General features: G+C 45.6%; 3 protein-coding genes across 3 annotated transcripts in view; 1 reads left to right on the top strand and 2 right to left on the bottom strand.

The window, feature by feature from the left end:
• Positions 1 to 1,551, bottom strand: part of mbtps2 (membrane-bound transcription factor peptidase, site 2) — a 33,793-nt gene extending 32,242 nt beyond the window's left edge. Inside the window, exon 1 of the mRNA XM_052014958.1 lies at positions 1,470 to 1,551. Within this exon, the coding sequence (XP_051870918.1) occupies positions 1,470 to 1,544 (75 nt within the window). The 5' untranslated portion in view covers positions 1,545 to 1,551. The remainder of the gene's footprint in view (positions 1 to 1,469) is intronic.
• Positions 1,552 to 2,589: 1,038 nt separating this feature from the next.
• On the bottom strand, positions 2,590 to 18,683 carry LOC127569739 (MICOS complex subunit MIC26-like). The gene is made up of 9 exons (XM_052014572.1): positions 18,553 to 18,683; positions 17,264 to 17,365; positions 15,926 to 16,045; positions 11,426 to 11,480; positions 8,762 to 8,860; positions 6,595 to 6,686; positions 4,630 to 4,746; positions 4,015 to 4,072; positions 2,590 to 2,780 (listed from the first exon to the last, which is right to left on the bottom strand). The coding sequence occupies exons 1-8, from the start codon at positions 18,553 to 18,555 to the stop codon at positions 4,031 to 4,033; spliced, it is 630 nt and encodes a 209-aa protein (XP_051870532.1). The 5' UTR covers positions 18,556 to 18,683; the 3' UTR covers positions 2,590 to 2,780; positions 4,015 to 4,030.
• A 3,256-nt stretch (positions 18,684 to 21,939) lies between these two features.
• Positions 21,940 to 27,903, top strand: part of plcxd2 (phosphatidylinositol-specific phospholipase C, X domain containing 2) — a 39,037-nt gene continuing 33,073 nt past the window's right edge. Inside the window, exon 1 of the mRNA XM_052013326.1 lies at positions 21,940 to 22,191. Coding sequence (XP_051869286.1) covers positions 22,056 to 22,191 — 136 coding nt within the window. The 5' untranslated portion in view covers positions 21,940 to 22,055. The remainder of the gene's footprint in view (positions 22,192 to 27,903) is intronic.

Raw genomic sequence — 27,903 nt, 5'->3', positions numbered from 1 at the left:
CCTGTCCCTGATTAGCAATGCTACTCCCACCCCCCTTTTTACCTCCCTCCTTCCCTTTTGAAACATCTAATGCCCAGAACATCAAGCAACCAATCCTGCCCTTGCGACAACCAAGTCTCTGTAATGGTAAAAACCTATTGTAAAAACTGTGTATAATTAATGCTTTTCTTGTGAAATTTGCATATCTGATGCTATGTACCTGTGATGCTGCTGCAGGTAAGTTTTTTCATTCCACCTGTGCTTACATGTACTTGTGCACCTGACAATAAACTTGACTTTGACTTAAACCAATCTACACCAGCCAACCCGCTCCTCACACCTTCATAGGTATCAGATTTGAAAACCATGGTTTCACATTGAACTAAATCACTTTCAAACTCACTATAAAATTCTATATTATGGTTACTCTCTGCAACAAGATTATTTATCATTACTTCCTCACTGCACAGTCCTTGATCTAAAAAAGCCTGTTGTGTAGTCGGAGAACATACTGATCTGGAAATCCATCCCATACAAACATTCCACATATCCATCCGCTATATTACAGTCACACAGCATAGAAGTAGGACCTTCAGCCCACCAAACTTGTGTCGATCACCGATTTATACTAATCCTGCTCCCTACATTCCCATCCACTCCCCCCAGATTCTACCCCTCACCGGCACACTAGGGGCAATTTACAGTGGCCAATTAACCTACCAACCTGCATGTTTATGGGATTTGGGAGGAAACCTATACAATGACAAGGAGAGCATGCAAACTCCACACAGACATTATCATAGGTTGGTACTGAATGATTCGCTGGAGCTGAGGCAGCAGCCCTACCTGCTCTACCACTGTGCCGCAGGTACTGATTTGCTTTGCCCAGTGTACACGTGTATCAAAGACCTCCATGGTTACACAGGGATTGGACATTGAGTCATACAGCACGGAACAGACTCTTCCGCCCAAATGGTCTATGCCTACCAAGATTCCCATCTAAACTAGTTAGGGAGGATGGTGAGATGGGTGGGATTGGAGCTGAAAGAGGGTTCAATGTAGAGGGTGCGTGAGATTGGGAATAGTGGAGGGTGAGGGTTAGTGTTGGAGAAGGCTTAAAGAGGGCGGAGAGTGTAAAGAAGGGATCGTGGGGGTTTTCAAAGAGGGGATTGTGTAGGGCACTGACAGGTCTCGGGTCCTGTCAGAGCTAATAGATTCACCCCAGATGGGGGGGGGGGGGGGGGGACGATGACACGGGAGAGGATGGGGAAACACAGAATAGAGGGGAAGGGGAGGACATGGCATGGAGGGAGAGACGGGATGGGGGGGGGGGTCACGGGAGGGGAGGACAGGACACGGGAGGGGGAGGACAGGACACGGGAGGGGGAGGACGATTGCCCAGCCTGAGGAGGGAAGAGACAGGTGGGGCTGCAACCCTGCCGTGCCGTGCCCGTGGTGACCGGGACCCGATCCGCTGTCCCCCGCCTCACCTTGAACGCCGAGTCGGCGAGGCACAGCGCGCACCAAAACCCCACCGGGCCCAACACTGCCGCCGCCGGCACCATCCTACCGGAAATGACCAGACAAATGGGAGATTACGTCAGCCACGCGGCGACCATATTGGTAAGGTCCCGGTGGACCCAGGCGGGGGCCATGTTGGTAAGGGAGGTCGGGTGGTTTCTCGCAGATATATATTAATGCCTAAAATAGCGCAAAAGGGCATAAGGTCCGTGCGGGTCCCCAGCAGATGATCCCATCAGTTCCAATGTCTTTCGCACACTCACCCACTGTCCCATCACCCACCCCAGGGGGTCAGGGACGTCTTTGGGATGGGGGAGGAAACCGGAGCACCTGGGGGAAACCCACATGGTCGCAGGGAGAAGGTGCAAACTCCACACAGACAGCACCTGAGGTCAGGGTCGAGCCCGGAGCAAGCCATCTCCTTGATCTGCTGCAGCCCTGGTGAAGGAGATCTCACAGTGCTGGGGAGGGAGTTCCACGGTGGAGACCCACTGAAGATGAGGGAACCGCCCGGTCAGGATGGTGTGTGACTTGGAGGGGATCCTGCATGCGGTGGTGTTCCCCTGCACCTGTTCTTGTTCCTCTTGGTGGTAGAGGTCGTGGGTTGGGGAGGTGCTTGTTGGAGTAGCTTGGGCAAGTACCTGGAGTGTATAGTGTAGATGACACACACTACAGCCATTGGCAGAGGGAATGAATGATTAGAGTGGTGAATGGGTTCTAATCAGGAGGACTGCTTTGCCTTGAATAGGTTAAATTTCTTGTGTATTTTTGATGCTGTACTCACCCAGACAGATGGCACAGCTGGTAGGGCCACCGCCTCACAGCGCTGGAGACCCAGGTTCAATCCTGATCTCGGGTGCACGTGTTGTATAGTTTACACGTTCTTAGAGATGAGACTACAGCCCTTAAGCTTATGGTCCTGAGGTTAAGTTTGTGGTATGAGTTCTCCCAGAGGCGGCACTAGCTAAATGGCCACTTTCCATGCTATACATTCTCTCATCTTTGTCAACAAGAACTGAATGAAAATTATTCTGAATAGCTAACCCTACAGTCAACATACAAAATATTCACCCATACTACTTGCTTATTAATGGTGTTTTATTAGATTATATTCCATATACACATTTCCAAGCAAAAATAAATTTCTGATCAATTATTTTACTGTCATCAATAAGGTGTGATTAATTAAATGATAATGATTCAAACTTATTTTGCTTCACAAGAAATATTGCTTCGTTCATAGGTTCTGTTCCTTGAGATAAACCATTCGATTAGTCCACCTGTCAGAAAATAATTGTGGGTCAGTACCTTTACAAAAGTATCAGGCAGTTCCTTCCAGGTGAGGTGTCAGGGTAAGGAGGATTCAGGTGGGTCAATTCAGTCTCATTTGACACTGGTTTGCCACAGAACACTTATGTTGAAGGGCCAAGCCCACTAACATGGTGCCTTTGGCAATCCATCCCCTTGGGGGAGAGGCTGGGTTGAAGGGTTCTTTCTGCTGGTAAGGTGGGAGAGGAGAGAGTTGCACTTCTGTCAGCTACCTATGGTGGGGCTGTGAAGGTACAGGGATGGTCAACGTTTTGGGTTGAAACCCTGCATCAGGACTGAGAGTGCAGAGGGGAGATAGCTGGCATAAAGAGGTGAAAGGCAAGGGTGAGGCAGGGGCTGGTAGCTGATAGGTGGAACCAGGTGAGGATGGGGATGATGGCCAGATGCAGTCAGGTGGGGAAGAGGCAGGGAGGGATGGAGTTGGGAGACAGCAGCTGGTGGTTGATAGGTAGAGACATAAGGAGAGAGAAAAAAGGATCTATTGCCCACACATTTAACCCACTGGGTCTCCTACCCTCTCCCCCAGTCTGTTCCCGCTGCCTCAGGAAAGCAGCCAACATAATTCCCACCAACCCAGACCCCTCCCACTGTAGTCATTCTCTCTGCTCCCCTCTCGCGTCGTACAGAAGATACAAAAGCTTGAGAATATGTACCACCAGGTTCAAGGTCAGCTTCTATCCTGCTGTTATAGAACTCTTGAACTGACCTCTTATACAATAAGGGTGAACTCTTAATCTCTCAATCTACCTCGTCACGACCCTTGCACCTTATTTGTCTACTTGCATTGTACTTTTGCTATAAATGTAACACTATTTTGCATTCTGTTATTGTTTTCCTTTTTTACTACCTTGATGTACTTAAGTATAGAATGATCTATCTGGATGGCATGCAAACAAAAGCTTTTCACTGTATCATGGTACATGCAACAGTAATAAACTAATTACTAATTCCATCTGCCCACCATCCCTCCCTTATCTGGTTCCACTTACTTCTCAGTTTCCAGCAACTGCAGCCCTTTATTGTCTCCACTTATCATCTCCCAACCTCCATCTCTACCTCCAGCTCCCCTTCCCCCAGCGCACTCCATCTGCCCCTTTTTTCTCTCCCCTTATAACGGACCTGCGTGCCGTCAGACAGCAGTCAATGACACTGGTTAGAGGATAGGGAGAATCAAACGATGCATACCTGTTACTGATACACTTTAAGAGGAACTTTTTGGATCTGACAGTTGAACCTCTGTAACCTTTAAAAAATATATAATTGTCAGCAAATTATTTTCAAAAAGAGATGTAGAACAAACGGGATGTTTAAACACTCATCATTTCTGAAGTTAATTATCAAAGCACTATTATCTTGCACACTAATTCTTGAAGTAGTTTGCAGAGATACCTTCTGCATTGATATGTGCAGGGAGATGGTACTAAGTCTGACAATTTATCTGTATAGGTCAAAGTGGGGCAAACCTTTCATAATGTGACAATCGATCTGTATTGGTGGACAGTCACACAAACCTTTCATAATGCAATCCAGCTGCCCAGGGTGATAGTGTTTTACAAACGCTTTACTTGTATGGAGATAGCCTGCCATGCAAATCCTTCAGAACGGGTCAATCTATCTGAACAAGATATGGTGCCACACCATTCTTTAAAAACCTGTCTGTGCAGGATACAGTGCTGTACAAACCATTTATAATGTATTTATGGAGTCACAGTTGAGGTATAAGTGTCAGGTTATTAGGAGCAGAAAAAGGAGGACATGCCTGGGTGTTTCACACCTGGATAGGACAAAACGCTGCAGTACCTGACTACTCCCCGGTGTTGGGGAGGATTCTTGCTTCTGATCTCTGAATTTCTTCCACAGTGATTCAATAGTTAAATATGTTTGCATGGACATTTCATAAAGTGATGAACCAGTTGCCTGAGGAAAGCACAGTAGTTAGTCACAGACTTTCTCTACTTGATCACAAATCATCATGACATTAGTACTTAGGTTGTTTCTTTAAGGAATTATTGCCCTCCCTCCCTGCTCAAAACCAGGGTTACAGCAGTGTTTTTAACTGGCTGTGAACCAAAACCCTCAGTGGCTTCTCAAAGAGACCAAGCAGAAACTGCCACGTGTACAGCAGAGAACGAGATCCATCAGCCCATCTTATTTCTGCTGGTGCTTTCACCACACCTCCTCCGTTTAACCTCAACCCTCCTCCTCTCCCCCCTGCCACGCACTGCTGTACCTTTTATCTATCTCTCAAATCTCATTGAAACTACCGGATACTGAAAGGCCTGGAGAGAGTGGATGTTTCCATTAGGAGAGTCTAGGTTCCAAGGGCACAGCCTCAGAATAAAGGGACATCCCTTTAGAACTGTGATTAGGTGGAATTTCTTCAGCCAGAGGGTGGTGAATCTGTGGAATTCGTTGCCACAGAGGGCTGTGCAGGCCAAGTCATTGGGTGTATTTAAGGCAGAGATTGATAGGTTCTTGATTGGTAAGGGGGTTAAGGGTTACCAGGAGTAGGGAGGAGAATGGGGTTGAAAAAAAAATCAGCCTGATTGAATGGCCTAATTCTGCTCCTATATCTTATGGTCCATCGTCCCACTCATCTCCCTTCAACACTCCACCTACTCTAATTCCACTCTGCCGTGCCCTGGCCAATATCTGTTCCTCGGACTAATACCCTTGCGTACTCATCGAGTCACTGGACCAGTGTTCAAATCCCACCTCAGCATTTGGAAAATTACATTTGCGTAACCAAATAAATATTGATAAAAAGTTCAGCTCAGCAACAGTGAACATAAATATTAAATCCCAACTGCTTCAGTAATGTTCTTCTGGGGGAGGAAATCTGCCTTGTGTTTCTGGTCCACACTGTAAGGAACTCCAGACGCAATGTGTTTGAAACTTAACTGTAATCTGAAATAGCCTAACAAAGCCACTCAGTTCAGGGACCATTAGGGATGGACTGTAAATGCCGGATTTACCAATGACATCTATGTCACATAAAGGGAAAAAAAACAAGATTACTGCAGCAGATTAGCTGGTCGATTCAGTTCAATCAGCCAGTTGAAATATTCTCATCAGCAGCCCATGGATATTGTCATGGATGCTACCTTCTGAAAGCTTCAATAAACCTAGGCTGCAAACGCCCTGGCCGGTGGACGTGGCAGCATTTCCAGGAACAGTGAGAGAATTTTCCCCAGCAAGGCAATCCTCCACCAACACCTGCAGCAAATGGTCTGGTCATTACCATACATAAGCCGGCAATGGCATTTTCCCACAAGGGCTGGACTAACAATGGAAAAGTTAAAGCAGTTTTTGACAATCTGTGATTGCAAATGGCACTGATCAAATGCATTACTTTCTTTGGGATACTCTTTGAACATCATAACTGCAAAGAAGATTTATGAGAATGTTGGTCAGGACTCGAGAACCCGAGCTATAGGGAGGGGTTGGGCAGGCTAGGACTTTATTCCTTGGAGTGTAGGAGACTGAGGGGTGACCTTATAGAGATTATAAAATCTCAGCCAAACGCGAACAAACCGGACCAGCTCAGGTGGGCACCTTGGTCGGAATGGACAAGTTGGGTTGAAGGGCCTATTTCCATGCTATATTATGCTATGACTCTAACTAATTAAAAATATCCTGATGCAAATATAAATCATGTTTTAGTAACTCCAATATTTAGATACTATCATAACACTAATTATAAAAGTTATCGTATCCCCCTGAGGTACAATCTCTGTACGAATGGAATTCAAACACAGCACCTACCTTTGCTATTTCAACAGTTTCTTGAGGATAATACAGGGAGGCACAAGCAGCTACAAACCCACATGAGTAAATCACTTTCCTTGCACGGGAACCTATAATTACATTAAAATAAAGTCAGTCAGATGAAACCAATGACAGATAGAACAGAGAAAGAAGTACCTGAAATCAACCCCTTATTTAGGGAGGCTCTTGTTCCCCTCTCCCACTGCCTCCATCTGCCCTCCCCACCTCACTCCCTTTATTCCACGCTCCACTTTCCTCTCCTATCAGATTCGCTCTTTGTCACCTGCACCCATCACCTCCCAGCTTCTGTTGCTATCTCTACTCTCCCCTCCTCCATCTGTCTATCACCCCTCCTCACCTAGATTCATCTATCGCTTGCCAGCTCTTGCTCCACCCCTTCCCTTCACTTTTTTATACTGGCTATCTCCCCTCTTATTTCTCAGTTCAGATAAAGGGTCTCGACCCAAAACGTCAACTGTCCATTTCCCTCCATAGATGCTGCCTGACCCACTGAGTTCCTCCAGCGTTTGTTTTTTGCTTGGAAACGACGATTTAACATACAACTGAATCTGGTGCTATGGCAAGATGGTGGCATGATTTAACATACAAGAACAGAGGGGGTCATTTAGCTCCCAAATTGTTTCTTTTGGTACAATCTCAACCCATGACTCCAGTTCAAAGGGTGCCTTTGGATCCAACGTAGCACTTTTTGCCTGTGCTAGTAGGTTAAAGACTGAAGCCTGTGAATTGGAAACTGAAAACTGAAAACTGTGGATTGGGAAGCAGCAACCTGGGTTGCCGTTCCCAGTGCAGGACTGTCAGAGTGCTGTCTTGTGGACGAGGTAGTAAACTGAGGCACCACATCCCCACCCTGTTGCCATTGAGTGACTTGAGTGAAAAATCCTAATTCAGAAAAAAGATTACGTGCATCTGGTGGCCAAATTAACATTGCTCTTACAAATGATTTATCAGTTATCTTAATTTTAATTCATGTATAAGTTATGCTTAATTTTATGTTAGTTTTGTGTTAATTTTATGTTTGTCCTCTTCTTGTAACGTACTAAGCTGCTGACGCAAAAAGCTAATTTTCGTGGCATTTATGCCTATGAAAATAAACTTGAACTTGGTCATTTCCTTTTTTGTCCTTTCAACAAACCTCACATGCACAGATTGCTGCAACAACTGCCTATCTAACAGGAATAACTTCAAGAAGAGCACACTGGCAGCTACAATATGTTATATAGAGTTTATTTTCTAATTTTTTTGTTCTCAACCCTCTTCCGTTTCTTGTCTATGTCCTCAGCAAAGACCCCATCAAGCCACAGTGGTCTCATTGGTGGTCGTGTGTAGGTCAACATTAATCATTGTGTTTGGTAAGAGGGAAACCAATGCAAGAGTTATTTGACCATTGTTACTGCACTACTGAGCTTGCATAGTGTATTGTGGAGGGTCGTGGCTGTCACGTGACAGCACTGCCCATTACCTGGTCGGGAGACACACCACTGCCAATCAAGGTTTGGCCCGGCCCCACCCATCAGCACACACCTGACCATTGGCCCCTTTAAGTACCTTTGTACTCAGCCTTGGGACATTGGCCTTTGTAATTGATTAGTCCTTGCTGGCACCAAGCCATTGGCCCCCTGTAACTTACCTGGGCTGGACCCCCAAGCCCTCCAGCACTATAAAGGGCGCCATGTATGCTCAGCTTACTCTCTTTGCCATCTTCGAGGGATCACCCTGCTTCACTCCAGGCCGAGTACCGTGAAACGGCACTGGAGAAATTGTTGGTGAGGTGTGCACTGTTAAAGGGTTGGGAGCGTTTTAGTGAGTGTCCCTAGTAGCATATAACCATGCCTGCACTGAGTCAAGGGGTGGTGGGTATCGTATTGTTTTTCCTTGACTGTGTACCTAGTTTGTGTTGTGTGTGTGTATTTTACCCCCGGCGCAATTTTCGCACGCTCGCTATAAACTGACCGCGCGTGTTACTCCCGTTACCATTTTCTCACGCTCGTCTTTTGTAAATAAAATAAAATCCTTTACTGCCAGACTGTGTTCAGAGTCCTTGCTTTTGAGACCCATCAAATTTGTTTTCTCACTCACAACACATGGGCTTCACCAGGTAAAACACTAAACATCTGAAACGAAAGCTTCCGCCTATTCCTACCCCTTCCAGCAAGCAGAAGTCCCGCCACTCCAGCAAGTGCGATGACTCCAGTCCGTGGGTAGAATCCAGGCGGAGGATTCTTCAGAAAGGTATACCCATCTGCCAGTGACGACAAAAAAAATCAGCATAATCCATTAACCGACAGAGCTTCTATATGTCAATTCATCTCAACATTTCCTTTAACCAACCACTTACTGCTGGTTACCTGGATAATGAATACGGTGATATCCATACATTGCCACAGGTAGATTTAATCAGCATTCCCAGTGACCAGCTCAGCTTTATGAATGTAATGACAAGCCTGGGACCCTTAATCCAACAGGGGCTCAATACCCATTGTGGGAACAAAATTCCATCCTGCCCGGGTACCTCAGCGTCCTGGCAGCCCAAAAGGTTCAGCATGAGCTTTCGAGTGTGCTTACCATTGGAATACATTAACCTTAAACTCATGAACACAAACGTATTGCCTTATGGAAAAGAAGGGAAGAGGTAGAAGAATTCTGTGCATGGTGTAACCAAGGTAGGAAAACAACTGGTAGAGAGCAAGGGTGGGGGGGGGTGGGTTCAGAGGAACAACAACCAGAGCAATAAAATGGTCAGAACTGGTGCATTTTATTAGGTTCATGTTGGTTATTCTTATGTTTCTTTATGTGGTGTGCTTAGAATGTAGTGACCAAAGATAAAAATGGCACAAAGGCTTGGGTGAAACTCTATGTTATCATTCACATGGGAATGAATATTGTGTCTTAAGTAAAGCCCAGATCCTGTTTGTAACAATCAAGTGTGTGTGTGTCTGTGTCTGTGTGTGTGTAAAAGGTTGGTTAAGGTAATGAGGTGAATCTGAATAAAAAAATAGTCCACAGCTGACCCCTGTACTGCATGGAATGTACACCGTATGCTTCTGAGACTAGGTTTATTGCACTTGTAACTGGGTTCAGAGTGCAGAAGGAGAGTCATGATTCAGATAGCCCATGTAATTCTTTTTGTGAAGCTACGTTTACAACACAGACATTTGCAGATAATTCTCATCATCAATATTTCAGTGCAAATTACAGGACCAGCAAAATTAAAACTGGAATAAAATATGTGTACAATAGACTTTGATGAGCACTAAATTATTTCAAGGTAAGGGTTTGGTCCTTAACGCATGACCACATGGTATTGAGTTAAAGTCACATTCACATGAGAATAGTATCAACTGCCAGCTGTCCCTCAAGGTTACATAGTTGAGATAGCCTTGGATGTGATGTTGGGCCCATGGATCAGTGAACAGGAGACCAGTGGCCAGATCTTTCCCAGTGGGGAAAGTTTAAAGGAGATTTGGAAGGCAATTTTTTTATTAACTGGCTGCCGGGGAAGTGGTAGAAGCAGATATGATGGCAACGTTTAAGAGGCATTTAGTCTGCCACATGAACAGACAGGGAATGAAGGGATGTGGACCATGTGCAGGCAGATATGCAATTTAAACTGGCATCATGGTTGACACAGACATAGTGGGGGAAAGGCCTGTTCCTGTGCTGTACTATGTTCTAAGATCTCCAGTTCAATCACTACCATAACGCCATAAGATATAGGAGCAGAATTAGGCCATTTGGCCCTTAACCCCCTTACAATCAGTCTCTTCCTTAAATACACCCAATGATTTGACCTCCACAGCCCTCTGTGGCAACAAATTCCACAGATTCACCACCCTCTGGGTGAAGAAATTCCTCCTCATCTCAGCTTTAAAGGGACATCCCTTTATTCTGAGGTTGTACCCTCGGATCCTGGACTCTCTTAATGGAAACATCCTCTCCGCATCCACTCTATCCAGGCCCTTCACTATTCAGTAGATTTCAATGAGATCCCCCCTCATCCTCCATTGAGTACAGGCCCAGAGTCATCAAACGCTCCTCACTGCACTCAGGAGCAGAAGGTCCCTGCACAAGAAGGCAGTGGATGGAGCAGCAGAGCACTTCTCCCATATTTTAAATGGTCAGACACTGAAAGGTATTGGTGTTTAGAGGGACCTGGTGCCCTTGTGCTTGGCGCACCAGGACTAATGTGCAGGCTCAGCAAACAATTCTGAAGGGCTTGGTTGCAAAGGGGTTTGAATACAAGTGTAGAAACACTTTGCTCCATTTATATAGCACCCTGGTAAGTCTACAGCTAGATTAGTGTGCATAGGTAGATACATTTGCAATGGAGGGACTGCAGCAAAGGTTCACCAGATGCATACTTGGAAAGATTAGTTTGAGATCAAGCAGACTGGATTCATAATCTCCAGAGTTTAGAAGAAAGAGAGGTGATCTCATCAAAACATACCTCTGGAACTTGACAGGGTAGATGCAGAATTGATGTTTCCCCTGGCTGGGGTGTCTAAAATCCAAGGTCACGGGCAAAATACGACGATGGCCATTCAGAACAGGAGACGAGAAGAAATTCCTTCGCTTAGAGGGTGGTAAACCTCTGGAATTCAGTACCCCTGAGGTAATGGGGGCTCAGTCACTGACTACATTCAAGGCAGTGATGGACTTGCAGATAACTAAAAGTGCAGTTAGTTGGCATTGTGGTCAAAGATCAGCCTTGAATGGTGGAGCAGGCTCAAGGGGGCTGAATGGTGTAATCCTGCTTCTATTTCTCATATCACACTGAAATGGGCCACAGACTCAGATAGATTCTTACCTTTTCCAAGCTGCACAGTCTTTTCTATTTTAGGCTTAAGATTCTTGTAAACACCCTAAGAGGAGAAAAATTAGAAATAGTTCAAAGAAAAATCTGTATTCAATGAAGAATAAGGTCCTCAATGGCATCCAGCACTTTGCACCTAAAAATAAAAGCTTCTGTTTGTATGTAAAGAACTGTTTCTGAGTACTATCCCTGACAAATCTGATCTGCTGAACAAGCTTTCTCAGGGTCAATGTATGGGTGGGCCCTTTGTCTCTAAAAGTGCAGAGCTGACCCACATTACCTAATATCAAGTTATCCACACAGGTTCATGGGGTGAATTTTGTAGATATTTCCTCCCAAGGATCTTTGCAATCTTTCTGCAGACTGGCAGAGCAGACATTTGCCAAGGCCAGCTAAGAAACAATTAATTATTGCTTAATTTCACAGGATTTGGCCATACAGAGCAATGGCTATATTTGAACAATGTAATCAGCACAATTGTAATTGGTTATTGGTTTATTATTGTCACATGTACTGAGATACAGTGAAAAGCTTTTGTTTGCATGCCATCCAGACAGATCATTCAATACACGAGTACATTGAGGTTAGTACATAAGGGAAAAACAAATGCAGAAATAGTGTTACAGTTACAGACAAGGTGCAGTGCAGGTAGACAAATTGCAAGGGCCATGGTGTAGTAGACTGAGAGATCAAGAGTTCATCTTTAGCAGATAAGAGGTCCATTCCTGACACACAGTTTACTGCTGATGGAACTGCAGTAGAGTCGGAGGCTGTGTGCAAGATATAGACCAGTTTGACCAGGTAGACTATTCCTGCAAAATAAAATCTATTTAATAATAGAAATAAATGTACAGCTACACTTGTCACCTTGTCTACTTACTCCATGTCGACCACTTGTCATTTCAGATTTCTCACTGTGCTTATTTGGATGAAAAGGAATTTCCTGCAACTAAATATGGAGAAGAATAGAGCCAGTGCTTTTGGTTCCTGCCACAAACTCAGTAACCTGGCCACCGTTCCCATTGGAAACTATCCAAACTTGATCTGTGCCAGATCTTTGTAGACCAGTCCATCCAGTCAGTCCCCGTCTCTTGCTCTTTTCAGCAGACTTACCAACTAGTTTCTCTCATGCCTATTTGATTTTGTTTGTTTTGGAAACCTCAACTGATGATACTGCCCTTACAGGCAGAAATTCCAGGACCTAAAGGAGACACAAGAGACTGCAGATGCTGGACTCTGCAGCAACAAATAATCTGGAGGAACTCAGCAGGTTGAGCAGCATCTGTTGGGGGGGGGGAAGGAATTGTTACTGTTTTGGGTTGAAAGCCTGCATCAGGTCCAGGCTGCTGAAATTCCAGACCCTAACCACTGCATAAAGAAAACTTACTCTCATATATCCCATATCTTCCGACCATCATAGTAAATCATAAATCCAATCCCTGAATGGTCCACTAATGGAACTGCTTCTATTTATCCATCAAGACCTTATATACTCTCTTAAATCTCCTCTGCATCATCTGGTGCTGGTCTGTCTGTAGAAGTATCATCCATACTTCAATGCTCTCTTGGGCAGCCTCCTATCACCACCCAACTTTATAGTTCACTCATTGTTCACCTGTTACATGGATTCCTGCAAAGGCACGGTGACAAAACCAGACACAAAGAACAGAGAGGGAGGTTGGAGGTTATGTACGGGGGGGGGGGGGGGGGGGGGGGGAGCGGTGGGGGGGTTGGGGAGGACTCAGGGGAATTTAAACATGAGGGTTAGAATTAAAGCAGTGGTGACAAATGTGATTTAGTGAGCTCGAGGTGAGAAGTGGACAGGGCAGTATAGGTTAGTATGTGGGCGGCACGGTTTGGGTAAAGACCATGCAGGATGGAACACTATTGGTGTCAGCGAGTCCAGAGCAACAAAGGGATGGGTGAGGATTCCGGCAAGAGATGGATTGAGACAAGCACAGGGGTGGATAAATGATGTGGCAGTGAGGGAAATGGTGCTTGTAATGGAACAAATAAGTGGCGGGGAGCTCAGCTCAGGGTCAAATATGAAAAAACTGGTTCAACTGAGAGGAGGAGAATGGATAAGATATCTTTATTAGTCACATGTACATCGAAACACACAGTGAAATGCATCTTTTGCGTAGTGTTCAGGGGCAGCCCACAAGTGTTGCCATGCTTCCGGCGCCAACATAGCATACCCACAACTTCCTAACCCACGTCTTTGGAATGTGGAAGGAAACCGGAGCACCCGGAGGAAACCCACGCAGACACGGGGAGAACGTATAAACTCCTTACAGACAGTGGCCGGAATTGAACCCAGGTCGCTGGCGCTGTAATAGCGTTATGCTAACCATGACACGACTGTGCCTGCCCTGAAGAGCAAGGGGACAGAAGTTGTGCTGTGCCATGAAGATGCTTGGCTGAAGTCTCAAAAACATTCATCATGATGAAGTCAAAGCTGATCCTAGACTGAAAGTTGGGCCAGGAGTTTAACCACACAGAGGCAGTGGTTGGGTCAAGGCAGGCAGTGGGAGTTGGAGCCTGTGGTCAATTAGTGCAAGCTAACCCCATGACTTAAGATGATGTGATCAAAAGGCCAGCACATAGGTAGGGAAGGAGGACAGATCCTTGTGATAACAGAGCAGGAGCAGAAAGAGAAGGCAGTGCTGGAGAGATTCTGCCTTCGACTGAATGCTTAAAAGTGGAACCAAGCAAAAAGCCACTCCTACTGACCCCTGGAAGATGACAACGTGATGAACAGTATCAAAGGCTGCAGAGATGTCAAGGGGATGACAGGGATATGGCACCACGATGCCATTCAGAGGACATCATTTAGGGCCATTTTAGTGCTGAGGCAGGGGTCAGCATACACATGTAAACTGATGAAACCCACTACACCCCCAACCCTCTAACATCCAATTCCCACTGCCGCTGTGTGATTCAATTATTGCTCCAACTTTCAGATAAACATATTCAAGGAGGTGAAAGAGAGGGTGGGTGAGCAGTGGGAATAACTTCAGCCACTGGGAGGGTCATGAAAGAAAGATGAACAAGTTCAGTGAGAATGGAAGGAGATGCTGAAGACACTGGGGTGGAACTCGTGCTGAAAGCACTGTGGGGATGGGACAGGGAATGGGGCACTTTGTGAGCAGGAGTGTCAAACAGTAGGGACAGATGGTCTCAGTCCTGGAGGAAGAGAGGTCCATGAGCTCCTCACTCCTCACTCTTAAATAACCAGTGAGTTATGGATCTTAGGGTCCAAGTCCATAGCTCAATGAAAGTGTCCACACAAGGAGACAGAGTGGTAAATAAGGCATATGGTATGCTTGCCTTCATTGGTTGGGGCAATAAGTATAAGAGAAAGGAAGTCACGTTGCAACTATATAAAACTTTGGTCAGGCTGCACTTTGGAGCACTGTGGGCAATTCTGGTTGCTCCATTTTCGGAAGGACGTGTAGGCTATGGAAAGGACGCGGAGACTATGGAGAGGATACAGAAGAGGTTTACCAGGATGCTGCCTGGATTAGAGGGTATGAGCTATAAGGAGAGGTTGGACAAACTTGGGGTGTTTTCTCTGGACTGTCAGAGGCAGAGAGGAGACCTGATAGAAGTTTATAAAATTATGAGTGGCATAGATTGGGGAGACAGTCAGAATCTTTTTTCCAGGGTAGGTATGTCAAATACTAAAGGACATGTATTTAAGGTGAGAGGGGGAAGTTCAAAGGAGACGTGCAGGGCAAGCTTTTTTTTTTACACAGAAAGTGGTGGGTGTCTTGAACAGGCTGCCAGGAGTGGTGGTGGAAGCAGATATGATAGAGATGTTTAAGAGGCATTTAGACAGACACATGAATATGAAGGGAATAGAGGGATATGTACCATGTGCAGACAGAGGAGATTTAGTTTAATTCTGCATCGTGTTTGGCTCTGACACTGGGCCGAAGGGCCTGTTCCTGTGCTGCACTGTTCTATGTTCTAACCATTGAAAACATCTCTTTCAGTCCAAATCTTCAATTTATGAAAGGATTGGTCATGCATTATTGCACAGAGAGCATTATCAGCAATACATTGGGAATGCTCGTTAGTTATCAGAGCATCTCTTTTATGCACTTGCCCACCAGCGAGTCAAAGAGAAGCAAATCAAGAATGTTCAAGGGCTATGCTTGACGAGACTCTTGAAGGTTTATGGCCAGGGTCTGGGTCAGTCTTCAGATGGGAACCCACCCTTAGGGGGATGATATCAATTTGAGCATCTCCTCTTAATCAGGACATGGATCTATACATAGCAAATCCAAAGAATAATGGTAGCAATCCAACAGTTAAAATAAGATGATCTCAAAAAATTGCCAAAGAGGAAATATCCAGTAGCCCAGACAATCCTGAAAAAAATGTTCCTGGCAGCCAGAAATCTTTCCCATCTCTGGAGGAAACATGCTAAAATAACTAAATAACTCCCACATTCTTCCAAAAGGACACAGTTCAAGAAATTTGCCATACCTGATACTGGGTGGTGTACAGTTCGGCTGATTTTCGCAGAACAGAGATGCTCTCTTCCAGCTGAGTTGGTTTTGCTTCCTCAAAGTGAGAGGTTTTAGCTGGGGTTGTATAAAGTGACAACTGCAAAACAAGGATGGAACAAGACTGCTGTAGGTATAGACAACTGACTGGTTCCCCACACAGGCTGTAAAAGCAAAATTAATGCAGACAATTCCACATGATACCTCGACCAATGTAAATTACGCTCTATATTGCCATATTAATCCAAGACTTATCCCACTGCCTGACTCATTCCTCGTAACCCTGCATCAATCCAATGCAAAAGATGATTATCCCACTCACCCCATAGCCTTGAATCAATCCAAAACCAAATCCTACTGCCCACAATCTCTCTTTCACTCTTTAGTAAAGAAACATTAATCCCAATGACCTATTCTTGTGGCACAGTGTCATACCAAATAATGCCCTCTGTATTCATTCAAAATACCACCACTCTATTCATAAATCTATTCAAATAAACCCACTTGTTTTTTTACTCATGAATTTTCTGGAATCTGGGTTTCACTACTACTGGGTTTCATTGCCCTCGAGAAGGTGAGGGTGAGCCGCCTTCTTGAACTGCTGCAGTCCTTCTGGTGAAGCTGCTTCCATGGTGCTGTTGGGGAGGGAGTTCCTGAATTTAGATCCAGCAATGATGATGGACTGGCAATATACAATAAAACTCCGATCATCCAGCATACTTAGGACTCTGGTGGTGCCAGACTGGCAGATTTTCCAGACTATTGGATGCTGTTCTTATTAATACACCAACAAACCGACAAACTTTTAATTCACTTTTTCTTAAGGTGTTACTCAGCAGTATAATAAATTTTACAATGAAACAGGTGAGCTTACAGGGACCTACAAACAATGTGCTGGAGGAACTCAGCGGGTCATGGAGCATCTGTGGGAGGAAAGAAATTGTCGATGTTTCAGGACAAAACCCTGCAACAGGACATCCACTCACTGCTCTCCATCTGTGGTTTCTCTCACTGCTCCCAATCTTACAGGGAGCACGGGAAAAATACCTTGATGTTAAAGGAAGTGTGGGGAACAGGGACCTGCTGTGTTTAAAGGAAGCATTGAAAATGGGGCCCTGGTGAGTTTAAAGGGAGTGCTACATCACTCTGGAGAACAACATGCTTTGGAATGATCCTGAGATGTGGTGAGATGATGTTCAACTTAAGGCCTTTGATCAGTGTATAAATGAACTTTTCAGTTTACTGACACAATTGGATAGGGAGGCAAGTCCATTGTGGAACATGTCAACAATACCAAGCTACAAAATAAGAATGTTACCTGCTCAACTTTGAGAATCCTTTTCGATTCTTTGTTACTCTGTGCGAAAACAGGCATTGAAACAAGTGCCAGGCTTGTGCGGAACGTTCCCAGTCCCACGACCTGCAAGGAATGCACGGAGTTACACAGCGGCTAACATTCAATTTGTGGGATATATCCCTCACTCACCACATGTCCACGCTGACCAAGATTCCCCATCCAAGCTAGTCCCATTTGTTTGCTTTTGACCCATAACACTCTAAACTTTTCCTATCCATGTCCCTGTCCAAGTGTCAATGATATGGATCTGGAATTCTCTTCCCAATGCAGCAGTCTATGTACTGGGTCCCACCGCTGACTCTCCACAATTCATGTACTGGGATGTCTATCCACCGTCCCTGTCCTGTTCACTGTAGCTGTGACACTTTATTCTGCATTCTGTTATTATTTTACCTTGTACTACCTCAATGCACTGTGTAAGGAATTGATCTGTATGAACGGTATGCAAGACAAGTTTTTCATTGTACCTCGGTACATTTGACAATGATAAGCTAATTCCAATTCCTGTAACGGAGATCTACTCCCCACCCTGTGCACAGATCCGAGTCCCCTTCACCCACCGTTGGGAGCAGCTTCACATCTCTACCTCGCCCACAACACAGTCCACCCGGGGCCCACCCCCACTTAACATGGACCGGGGAGTCTCCCCCACCCATGGGTCGAGAGTCTGCTGTGCCCTGGGCCCCATTCCGACCTACCCCCTGTGACCCGGGCCCATACCCACCATCCTCCCTGCCCCGGCTCCACACTCCCGGCCCCGGGCCCTCACCCACCATTCTCCCTGCCGTGCCCTACCCCCTGGCCCCGGCCCAACACCCACCATCCTCCCTGCCCTACCCCCTACCCCCGGTCCCACACCCCCCCACCCCAGCCACTCACCCACCATCCTCCCTGCCCCGGCTCCACACCCCCGGCCCCTCACCCACCATCCTCCCTGCCCCGGCTCCACACCCCCGGCCCCGGGCCCTTACCCACCATTCTCCCTGCCGTGCCCTACCCCCTGGCCCCGGCCCAACACCCACCATCCTCCCTGCCCTACCCCCTACCCCCAGTCCCACACCCCCCCACCCCAGCCACTCACCCACCCACCCCAGCCACTCACCCACCATCCTTCCCTGCCCCGGCTCCACACCCCCCCACCCCAGCCACTCACCCACCATCCTTCCCTGCCCCGGCTCCACACCCCCGGCCCCGCACCCACCATCCTCCCTGCCCCGGCTCCACACCCCCGGCCCCGGCCCCTCACCCACCATCCTCCCTGCGGTGCCCTCTCTGGATGCCCCGGGACGGATCGTCCGCTCCACCTACGGTGGCCGCAGGGGACAAACGCACAACTCAAATTCAAAATCGGCGGCGAGGCTCTGTCCCCAGCTGACCCTCTCCTTCCCGCCCCGTCCCCAGGGAAGAGAGGGTCCCTGGCGTCGGGGAGCAGTGAGGGGAGGAAGGTCAGTGCAGGGAGTGGGATCCTCGTGTTGTGTGTGTGAAAGGGGGTGTATGACCCTGTGTTGTGTGTATCTATGTGTGTGGGGGGAACCCTGTATTTGTGTGTGTGACCCTGTGTTGTGTGTGTGTGTGAGTGGGTGTACTGTGTATGTGTGTGACCCTGTGTTTGTGTATGTGCCTGTGTTGTGTATGATCCTGTGTTGTGTGTGACTCCGGTTTGTGTGTGTGAGAGAGACCCTGTACTGTGTGACCCTGTGTTGTGTGTGTGACCCTGTGTTTGTGTGCGTGTCTGTGGGAACCTTGTGTTGTATTTGTAACCTTGTGTTGTGTGTGAGACCTGTATTATTTGCGTTACCCTGTGTTGTTTGTGTGAGACCCTGTGCTGTGTGTGATCCTGTGTTGTGTGTGTGTGATCCTGTTAGAGTCATGGAGTAATACAGCACGAAACAGGCCCTTGGCCCAATTTGTCCATGCCGACCAAGGTGACCATCTAAGCTAGTCCCATTTGCCCGCATTTGGGCAATATCCCTCTAAACATGTACTTATCCAAATGTCTTTTAAATATTGTTATTGTACCTGCCTCAATTCTTGTCTGTGGGAGATGGCTGCATGGCAGGCAAATGTTCAATGACCTCATAAGGCCAATTAAGATGAGCCTTGTAACTCGTATCAACCTGAAGCCCCCTGAGTTTTGCCAACCTTTCCCTTTCACCTTATCTACAATGTGTTTGACTCTTGACTTTCTCCTCAGTTAAAGGGACAATAAATGTTGCCTACCACTGACACCATAAAGCTCAGCACTTTCTTACTGTCACTACAAAGTATTTCACGCCACATCCTTATGGACTCATTACACCTGCTAAATCCATCCTTTTTTACCTCCTTGACTCTTTTGCCAATGTCATACATTAAGCAACGACCCCATCTTAAACTGTCACACTGAGATGCAACCTGCCCCTTAGAGTAGGAAGTCACCAAAGTCACTTCAAGTACTGTCAATGTATGTACTTCATTCCTTCACCCCCACACCCCTTCCAAGCCACTAGAGAGCTACATCATGGGGAAATTGGGTAGCCTACAGGATGGATTTTGAGGGTAAAGGTTCCACTGGCCACATGGGCACCGAAGCACCCTTTGCACTCCCTTCCTGACATTTGTTTCCATTTGAGTCAAAGGAATTAAGCAACAGAAAGGAGCCCAATGATACTTCAGCACCCCAATACATGAGGGTCTCAGGTACCATGGCACCACTTATTCCAAGAGTCCTCAGGACCTTAAATGAAGCCCACGTTAGGCAACTGTCCAAGATATCCAAGGTGACTCATAACACCAGGGTTATTTCTACCGAAGGAAACATTGTGCACGATTTGACTTAAATGTACCTATTTGTTACAAATGTGCAATGCTTCCAAATTTCTAACCAAAGTTCCTTTTGCCTCAGCTAATATTAAGGAAATTTTTCCCCCTGATATTGGGTTGATCTCACAATAGCCCAGTGACAACAGTACTACATGTTGTGGCCTTCATCAATGGCAAAACTCCAGCCTGCCGTTAAGCCATGTTTAAAATACACCACATTATTTTCTTTGTAGTCTGCAATCTGGTCTTCACAAACAAAGGAAGCTAATCACAAGGAAGTTGACGCAGTTCACATTATACTTTTCATCTCCTAAAGATATATTGATGGCATTGTAAGAGGGAAAACAAGATCTTTCAGCGCACTCCACTCTGCAAACCTGACCAAGTTACATCACTGCCAACATAAACAGACGCAAATACAGCCCAGCAGACAAAAATCTTGCAAAATGTCCCGTTGCTTTATTTTGTTTTATTTTTCTGATTTTCTTTCCTTGTTATTTAAAAGGTGGAGGTGTCAATTAATGGGCCACTCTTCACAATGCCAGCAAGTGATTGAATCATCCGGTCCTTATCGATTGCCAAGGTAACCATCCGTGGATAGGAAGAGGGAAAAATCAGGTGCACAATTCTTCCAATATTTAGCCACTTCTGTGTTCATACCACAAGGGAGCAGATTCCCTGTGGTAAAACAATAAGATCAGAAACCTCCACACCACCTTTTATCATCCACAAACTTTTCCTCAACAACACACTGGGCAAAAGGCCACACCAAGGCTCAATCAGCTGCCATTACCATGGCAGTAAGTGACTTACTGTGATGTTTATTTGAGCATCAGATAGGTATAGTTTTCAGGACCTAGATAGGCCATTTGCCCCTAAACAGACCAGAAGCAAACTACTACTGATACTGGAAATCTGAAATAAAACATAAATGCAAGAAAGCCTCAGCAGGTCATGCAGCATCTGCGGAGAGAAAAACAGAGTCAATGTTTCAGCTTGATGACCTTTCATCACAATTGACCAGAAACATCAACTGTTCCTCCCTCCAGGGATGCTGCCTCATCTGCTCAGTGCATACAGCACTTCCAGTCTCTCTCTACAGCAGCCTCCTTATTCTACAACTGCCAAGAGCTGCTTCATTCCTGCCCTGGTGGCAGTCACCTCAATCACTCCATATTCTAACCAAGTTATGACTGAAAAGTTTTCCCCAATTGGGTTTATAAGGCACTACTTGATACCTATCATCTTTAGCTTTGGATTCTAGTGAAAAACAAGTTTCATTGTACCTTGGTACAAGTGACAATAATAAATCAATACCAATACTAAACATCATTCCCCATCTAATTAATCCAAATTCTAAAGACTGGTTGGTATATTGTCCCCAAACACCATTGATGCTACAAATTAACCTTGAACTTCCCAAATGTTCTCTTGTCTGAATCATTAAGTGATCACACCAGGTGGTAGAATTTTGCATGGATTTTCTTACACAGAGTTACAGATAAAAGAACAGAACTAAACTATTTCGTCTGCTTTGAGATTCATTCAGATCACGGCTGAATTGCAACTATCCACTGTGGTTTCTTGACCTTTAACAACCCCGCACAGTATGTAGAGATTTCAGCCTCAGCAACTTCTGGAGGCAAATAATTCTTGTTTTCCAAGCCAATTTTTGCAAGGAACTGCGTCAACCGATTTCAAGATTCTTCTTCCACCAGAGGAAACAGCTCTTCTCTGCCTAACCCATCAACGTGTGTGTGTGCGCGACCCTGTATTGGGGGGGGGGGGGGGGGGTGGTGAACCTGTGTTGGGGGGAAGGGGTGTCCCGGGTCGGTGTCTCCATGTCCCGGGCCCGCCCTCTGGGCCGCGGTGACGGTGCGGCGGATTACCCCGGAAGCAGGCGGCTCCTCCCCCCGGCCCCGGCCACGGCCTGTGTGTGGGCGGCGAGCTGATGGCGGCCAGGGTCGGGGACGGCTGGGGCCGCTTGGTGTGGCCGGCGCCCAGCTCGGGCACCCCGCACGCAGACTGGATGGGCAGCCTCCCGCCGGCGCTCAGCGCCCTGCCCCTCGCCAACCTCGCCGTGCCCGGTAAGTGTCCGCCGGGGGTTCGAGGTTGTCCTGTGATCAGGTCTTGGCTGGGATTACACTGGCCCTGCACCGTGTGTATTGTCTGTGTACTGTATACGTACCGGGTCTGTGTGTACCGTCACCTGCACCTTGTATACATCACGCATCTATGTGTAACCTGTCACTATGGGCACACTGTATTTGCATTGTTCTTGCATGTATGTATGTGCTGCATACAGTCTGTGTCTCTACATTATCCAGGCTGTGTTTATACTTCGTACTGTGTACATCTGTGTTTATCCACTTTGTGTGTGTCTGTATGTATCTGTTTATTACCCTAATATCTGTAGGTGTCTGTACGCCAAATTAAACCCATCGGTAAACTGCACGATTTACAGCTCAGCTCTGTATTTTGTAAGGAAAACGGTCCCAGGCAGTTGAGTCTTTGCTGACTGGTAGATCCCGCCTGTGCTGGTATTATCCTGGTCAATCTTCTTTATACATTATCTTGTGCCTTTTTCTTGTTTCAAAATGTGGAAACTGCAACCATGCTGTCTACGATTAAACCAATGTTCTGTTTAGGTTTAGCGTCACTTCTCTACTTTTTCGGTTCCATTTCTAACTTCTGGTTTTGCTTTATTGTTGGACACTTTAACCTGCACGACTACTTTTAGTAGTTTGTGTGCCAGTGTTTATATTGCCCACGTCTGAACCTTGCTTTTATCCTTGCTGCTGATATTTCTAGAAGGTGAATAGAGAGTTTCTGGGTGTAGGCCACCTCCAACTGATTCCTTTGTTGATATTAGAACTCATTCTTCAGCAGTAGAAAATTAGTGGCTAGCAAAGAGTCTGTGCATTTTGGAGAATTAATACATGTTTTTTAATAAAGTTAATGGTACAGGTATTTACACCTAGTGTTAAGTGTTGTGTATGCAAATAAGAATGATACCACCACAATAGGATAACACTTTTAATTGCTCAATTTCTGACCACCTTTCAGTCCAGCACTATTTTTACGGATGACCCATCTGATTTTGACAGAACCGATTAGAAATACGATTATCTAAATCCCACACCGTGTCATTAAAGCAGCAGCAATTTGCTTCAAAGTACCCAGCACAGCTACCGGGTTTGTTCACATAGATGACGTGTGGCAGTATGGAATGTGCTTCAGTATTCTTATAGTAATTTGCTTGATTAGTTTAGCTAAGGGCCACTGGTTTTCAGTGTCATCTGTCACAGGTATCAGTTTTACATTGTAAATGAATTAGATTGAGTTGGTACTTTGTATCCTGGTTCCTTCTGTCAAAGGGTCTCCATGAACCTCTGTGAGTCATTTTCAAAACTGACTGTTCCAGATAGAATTCATTCAAAAGAATTGTTGGGAAACTGGTGGATATTTGTACCTAGTTTGATCTTGTGCTGGTTAATGAAATGCAGTTAGTAAACATGAGGGTGCAACCGTTGATTAGAAGGCAAATGGTATGTTGATTCCTTATTTCAACCAGTGCAAGAGCAAGGAATTCCTGTTAAAGTAAAAGCAGAAAATGCTGGAAATACTCAGCCAGACAGTGTCTTTGGAGAAAGGAAAGGTTAACATTTAGGTTGATGACATTTCATCAGAACTGAGAAACGGTAAAGAACAAGCATAAAACAGTACAGCACAGCCCACGTTGTTGTGCCGAACTAATTAAATTAGTAATTAAATGTCTAACTAAACTAATCCCTTCTGCCTACACGATGTCCATATGCCTCTATTTTCTCCACATTCATTTGCCTATATGAAGAGCCTCTTAAATGCCTCCATTATATTTGCCTCCACTACCACCCCTGGCAGCACATTCCAGGCACCCACCACTCTCTGTTTAAAAGAAATTTGCCCTGCACATCTCCTTTGAGCTTACCACCTCTCACCTTAAATGCATGCCTTAATATTTATTAATGCCCTTTATTTATTAATTATTTATTAATATTTATTTTAACTGGATTAAAATTCTGAAACAAGCCTGGAGGGACTAGAACTGATTACAGAGGGAACTGGACGTAATTTACAGGACCTGAGAGTCACTGGCCAGTCCAGCCTCTATTGCCCATCCCCAACTGCCCTGGAGAAGGTGGGGATGAGCCGCCCACTAAACCTGGTGAAAGTGCTTGTACTGTCGAGTATGTTTTGAGTATTGGGTGAGGGACGGAGGGAAAAAGGGGACATCAGTCATAGGACCTTAGTCAATCTTTCCTTACAGGAATTATTCCACCAAAATCACACTGCACTGTTTCCAGGAACTTACAGATGAACTATATTCAATACTCCAAATGTGGCCTCTCTAGAACCCTGTGCAACCCCAGCAAGTGTTCAGAAGGCCAACACTACAGATGCTGGAAATCTGAAATCAAAACAGAACATGAACACTCAGCATGTCAGACAGCATCTGTGGAGAGAGAAACAGAGTTAATGTTTCATCACAACTAGGAAACATTAGAAAATGAGCATGCTTTAAGTCACAGGAAAAGGGAAAGGATGGAGAGAACAAAGGGAATGTCTGTGGTGGAGCGGAGATCGAGAGAGACTGAATTCGGGTGGTGTTGGCTGGGAGAGGGTGGTGAAATTGTAATTGTTAATCTGAGGGGAAGATACATCTGGTGGTGGCATCTCGTTCAAGGTGATGGAAATTGTAGAGAATGATCCATTCAATATGGAGGCTGGTGGGGTCAAAGGTAAACTTTATCCTTGCTTAGTGGGATAAGGACAGATGTTCACAAGAATGATCCCGGTAATGAAAGGCTTAACATATGAGGAGTTTTTGATGTCTCTGGGCCTGTACTCGATGGAGTTTGGAAGGATGACTGGGGGTTCTCATTGAAACCTACCGAATACTGAAAGGCCTGGATAGAGTGGACATGGAGAAGATGTTTCCATTAGTTGGAGAGTCTAGGAGCTGAGGGCACAACGTCAGAGTAAAGGGATGTCTCTTTAAAACTGAGAAGGGGAGGAATTTCTTCAACCAGAGGGTGGTGAATCTGTGAAACTCATCGTTGCAGAGGGTGGCAGAGATCAAGCCATTGGGTGTATTTAAGGGAGAGATTCATATGTTCTTGTTGGTAAAGGGGTTATGGGGAGAAGGTGGGAGAATGGGGTTAGAAAAAAATCAGCTATGATTGAATGGTGGAGCAGACTCAATGGGCCGAATGGCCTAATTCTGCTCCTTGTGATCTTATGTTCTATTTTCACACTCGGATCTTGGGTCTTTGGGCTGTACCACTCAAGGACAGCACTGAAGAATCCACACATTGTGGTTGGTTATTGGCTAAATGATGGATCTTGTTCTTCAGGTTACAGGGCTTTTGTTGGAGCTCAGCACTTGTAGATCTGTGTTTCCTTCCCCTGAAGCATGGCCTGGACTAGAAAGCGATGAGAGGATTAGGCAGAAAGCAAGATCTCTGATATACCACGTGATTTCTTTAAATGACAGAGCAGGCTCAAGGTGCTCCTATCTCTAAACGTAGAACAGTACATGGAATAGACCAGTCCCTTCGGCCCACAATGTCTGTGCTGACCATGATGCCAAATTAAATAAACCTATCTGCCTGTATATGATCCACATCCCTAGATTCCCCACATGTTCATGTGCCTATATAAGTGTCCCTTAAATGCCACTATCATGTCTGCTTCCACCACCACTCCTAGCAGACTGTTCTAGGCACCCACCACAAGATCACAAGACAAGGGAGCAGAAGTAGGCCATTCAGCCCATCGAGTCTGCTCCATGAGCTAAAGGAAAAGAAAAAAAGAAAGGGAAGAAAGAAAAAGAAAAAAAAACTATTCCTTTCTAGTCCCAATTTCTGGCCTTATCCCCATATCCCTTGATACCTTGACTAATTAGATACCTATCCATCTACTCCCTAAACGCCTCCAATGATTGGGCCTCCACTGCTGTACGTGGCAAAGAATTCCATAAATTTACTACCCGCTGGCTAAAGAAATTTCTCCTCATCTCTGTTTTAAACCTGTACTCTCTAATTCTAAGGTTGTGCCCTCTGGTCCTGGACTCACCACATCTACTCTGTCCAGTCCTTTCAACATTCTAAATGTTTCTATGAGGTCCCCTCTCATTCTTCTGTACTCCAGTGAGTACAGTCCAAGAGTCGACAAACGCTCATCATATGTAAGCCCTTTCATTCTGGGAATCATCCTTGTAAATCTCCTCTGAACCCCCTCCAACATTAGTACATCCTTCCTAAGATATGGGGCCCAAAACTGCACACAGTGTTCCAAATGAGGCCTCACTAGTGCCCCGTAGAGCCTCATCAACACTTCCCTACTTTTATACACTATATCTCTCGAGATGAATGCCAACATAGCATTTGCTTTCCTTATTGCCGATCCGACCTGGTGGTTAACCTTTAGGGTATCCTGCATGAGTACCCCCAAGTCCCTTTGTACTTCTGTACTTTGAATTTTCTCCCCTTCTAGATAATAATCTGCCTGTTTATTTCTTTTTCCAAAGTGTACAATGGCACATTTCTCAACATTGAATCTCATCTGCCATTTCCTTGCCCATTCTCCTGCACTATCTAGGTGTCTCTGCAACCTTCCTGTTTCTTCAATACTCCCTACTCCTCCACCTATCTTGGTGTCGTCTGCAAACTTAGCCACAAAACCATTTAGTCCATCATCCAAATCGTTAATGTACAAAGTAAAAAGAAGCGGCCCCAACACTGACCCCTGCGGAACACCACTAGTAACCGGTAGCCAACCAGAACAGGATCCTTTTATTCCCACCCTTTGCTTCCTGCCAACCAGCCAATGCTCCACCCATTCCAATATCCTACCTGTAATTCCATGACCTCTCATCTTATTAATCAGCCTCTTGCGCAGCACCTTGTCAAAGGCCTTTTGAAAGTCTAAATACACAACATCCACAGCCTCTCCCTTATCCACCCTACCTGTGATTTCCTCAAAAAACTCCAATAGGTTGGTCAGACAGGATCTTCCCTTCACCAAACCATGCTGGCTTGGACCTATCTTGCCTTGCACCTCTAGGTATTCCATAACATCATCCTTGAGGATCGATTCCAATAACTTTCCCACCACCGATGTCAGACTATTAGGTCTGTAATTTCCTTTATGCTGCCTCGCACCTTTCTTATACAGCGGAACTACATTTGCGACCCTCCAGTCCACCAGAACCATGCCGGAGTCTATCGATTCCTGGAAAATTATCACCAGTGCCTCTGCAATCTCTAAAGCCACCTTCTTCAGAACCTGGGGATGCACCTCATCCGGTCCGGAAGACTTATGTCTTTAGTCCATTTAGCTTTCATATCACCTTCTCTCTAGTAATCTTAACTGAATTCAGTTCCATCCCTTGAGACCCCTGACTATCAGGTATATTGCTGATGTCCTCCACAGTGAAGACTGATGCAAAATACTCAGTTCCTCTGCCATCTCTTTATCATCCATTATAATCTCTCCCACACCATTTTCGATTGGTCCTATATCAACCCATGTCTTTCTTTTACTCTTCATATATTTAAAAAAACTCTTAGTATCCTTTTGAATGTTATCTGCCAACTTCCTTTCATAATTCATCTTTTCTTTCCTAATGACCTTCTTAGTTTCTTTCTGCAGGTTTTTAAAAGTTTCCCAGTCTTCTGTTTTCCCACTAATTCTTGCTTCCTTGTATGCCCTCCCTTTTGCTCTTACTTTAGCCTTAACCTCTCTCGTTATCCACA

This window comes from Pristis pectinata, chromosome 4, assembly GCF_009764475.1.
Source record: "Pristis pectinata isolate sPriPec2 chromosome 4, sPriPec2.1.pri, whole genome shotgun sequence".
NCBI lineage: Eukaryota > Metazoa > Chordata > Chondrichthyes > Rhinopristiformes > Pristidae > Pristis > Pristis pectinata.
This window is presented reverse-complemented; position numbering and strand designations above follow the sequence as displayed.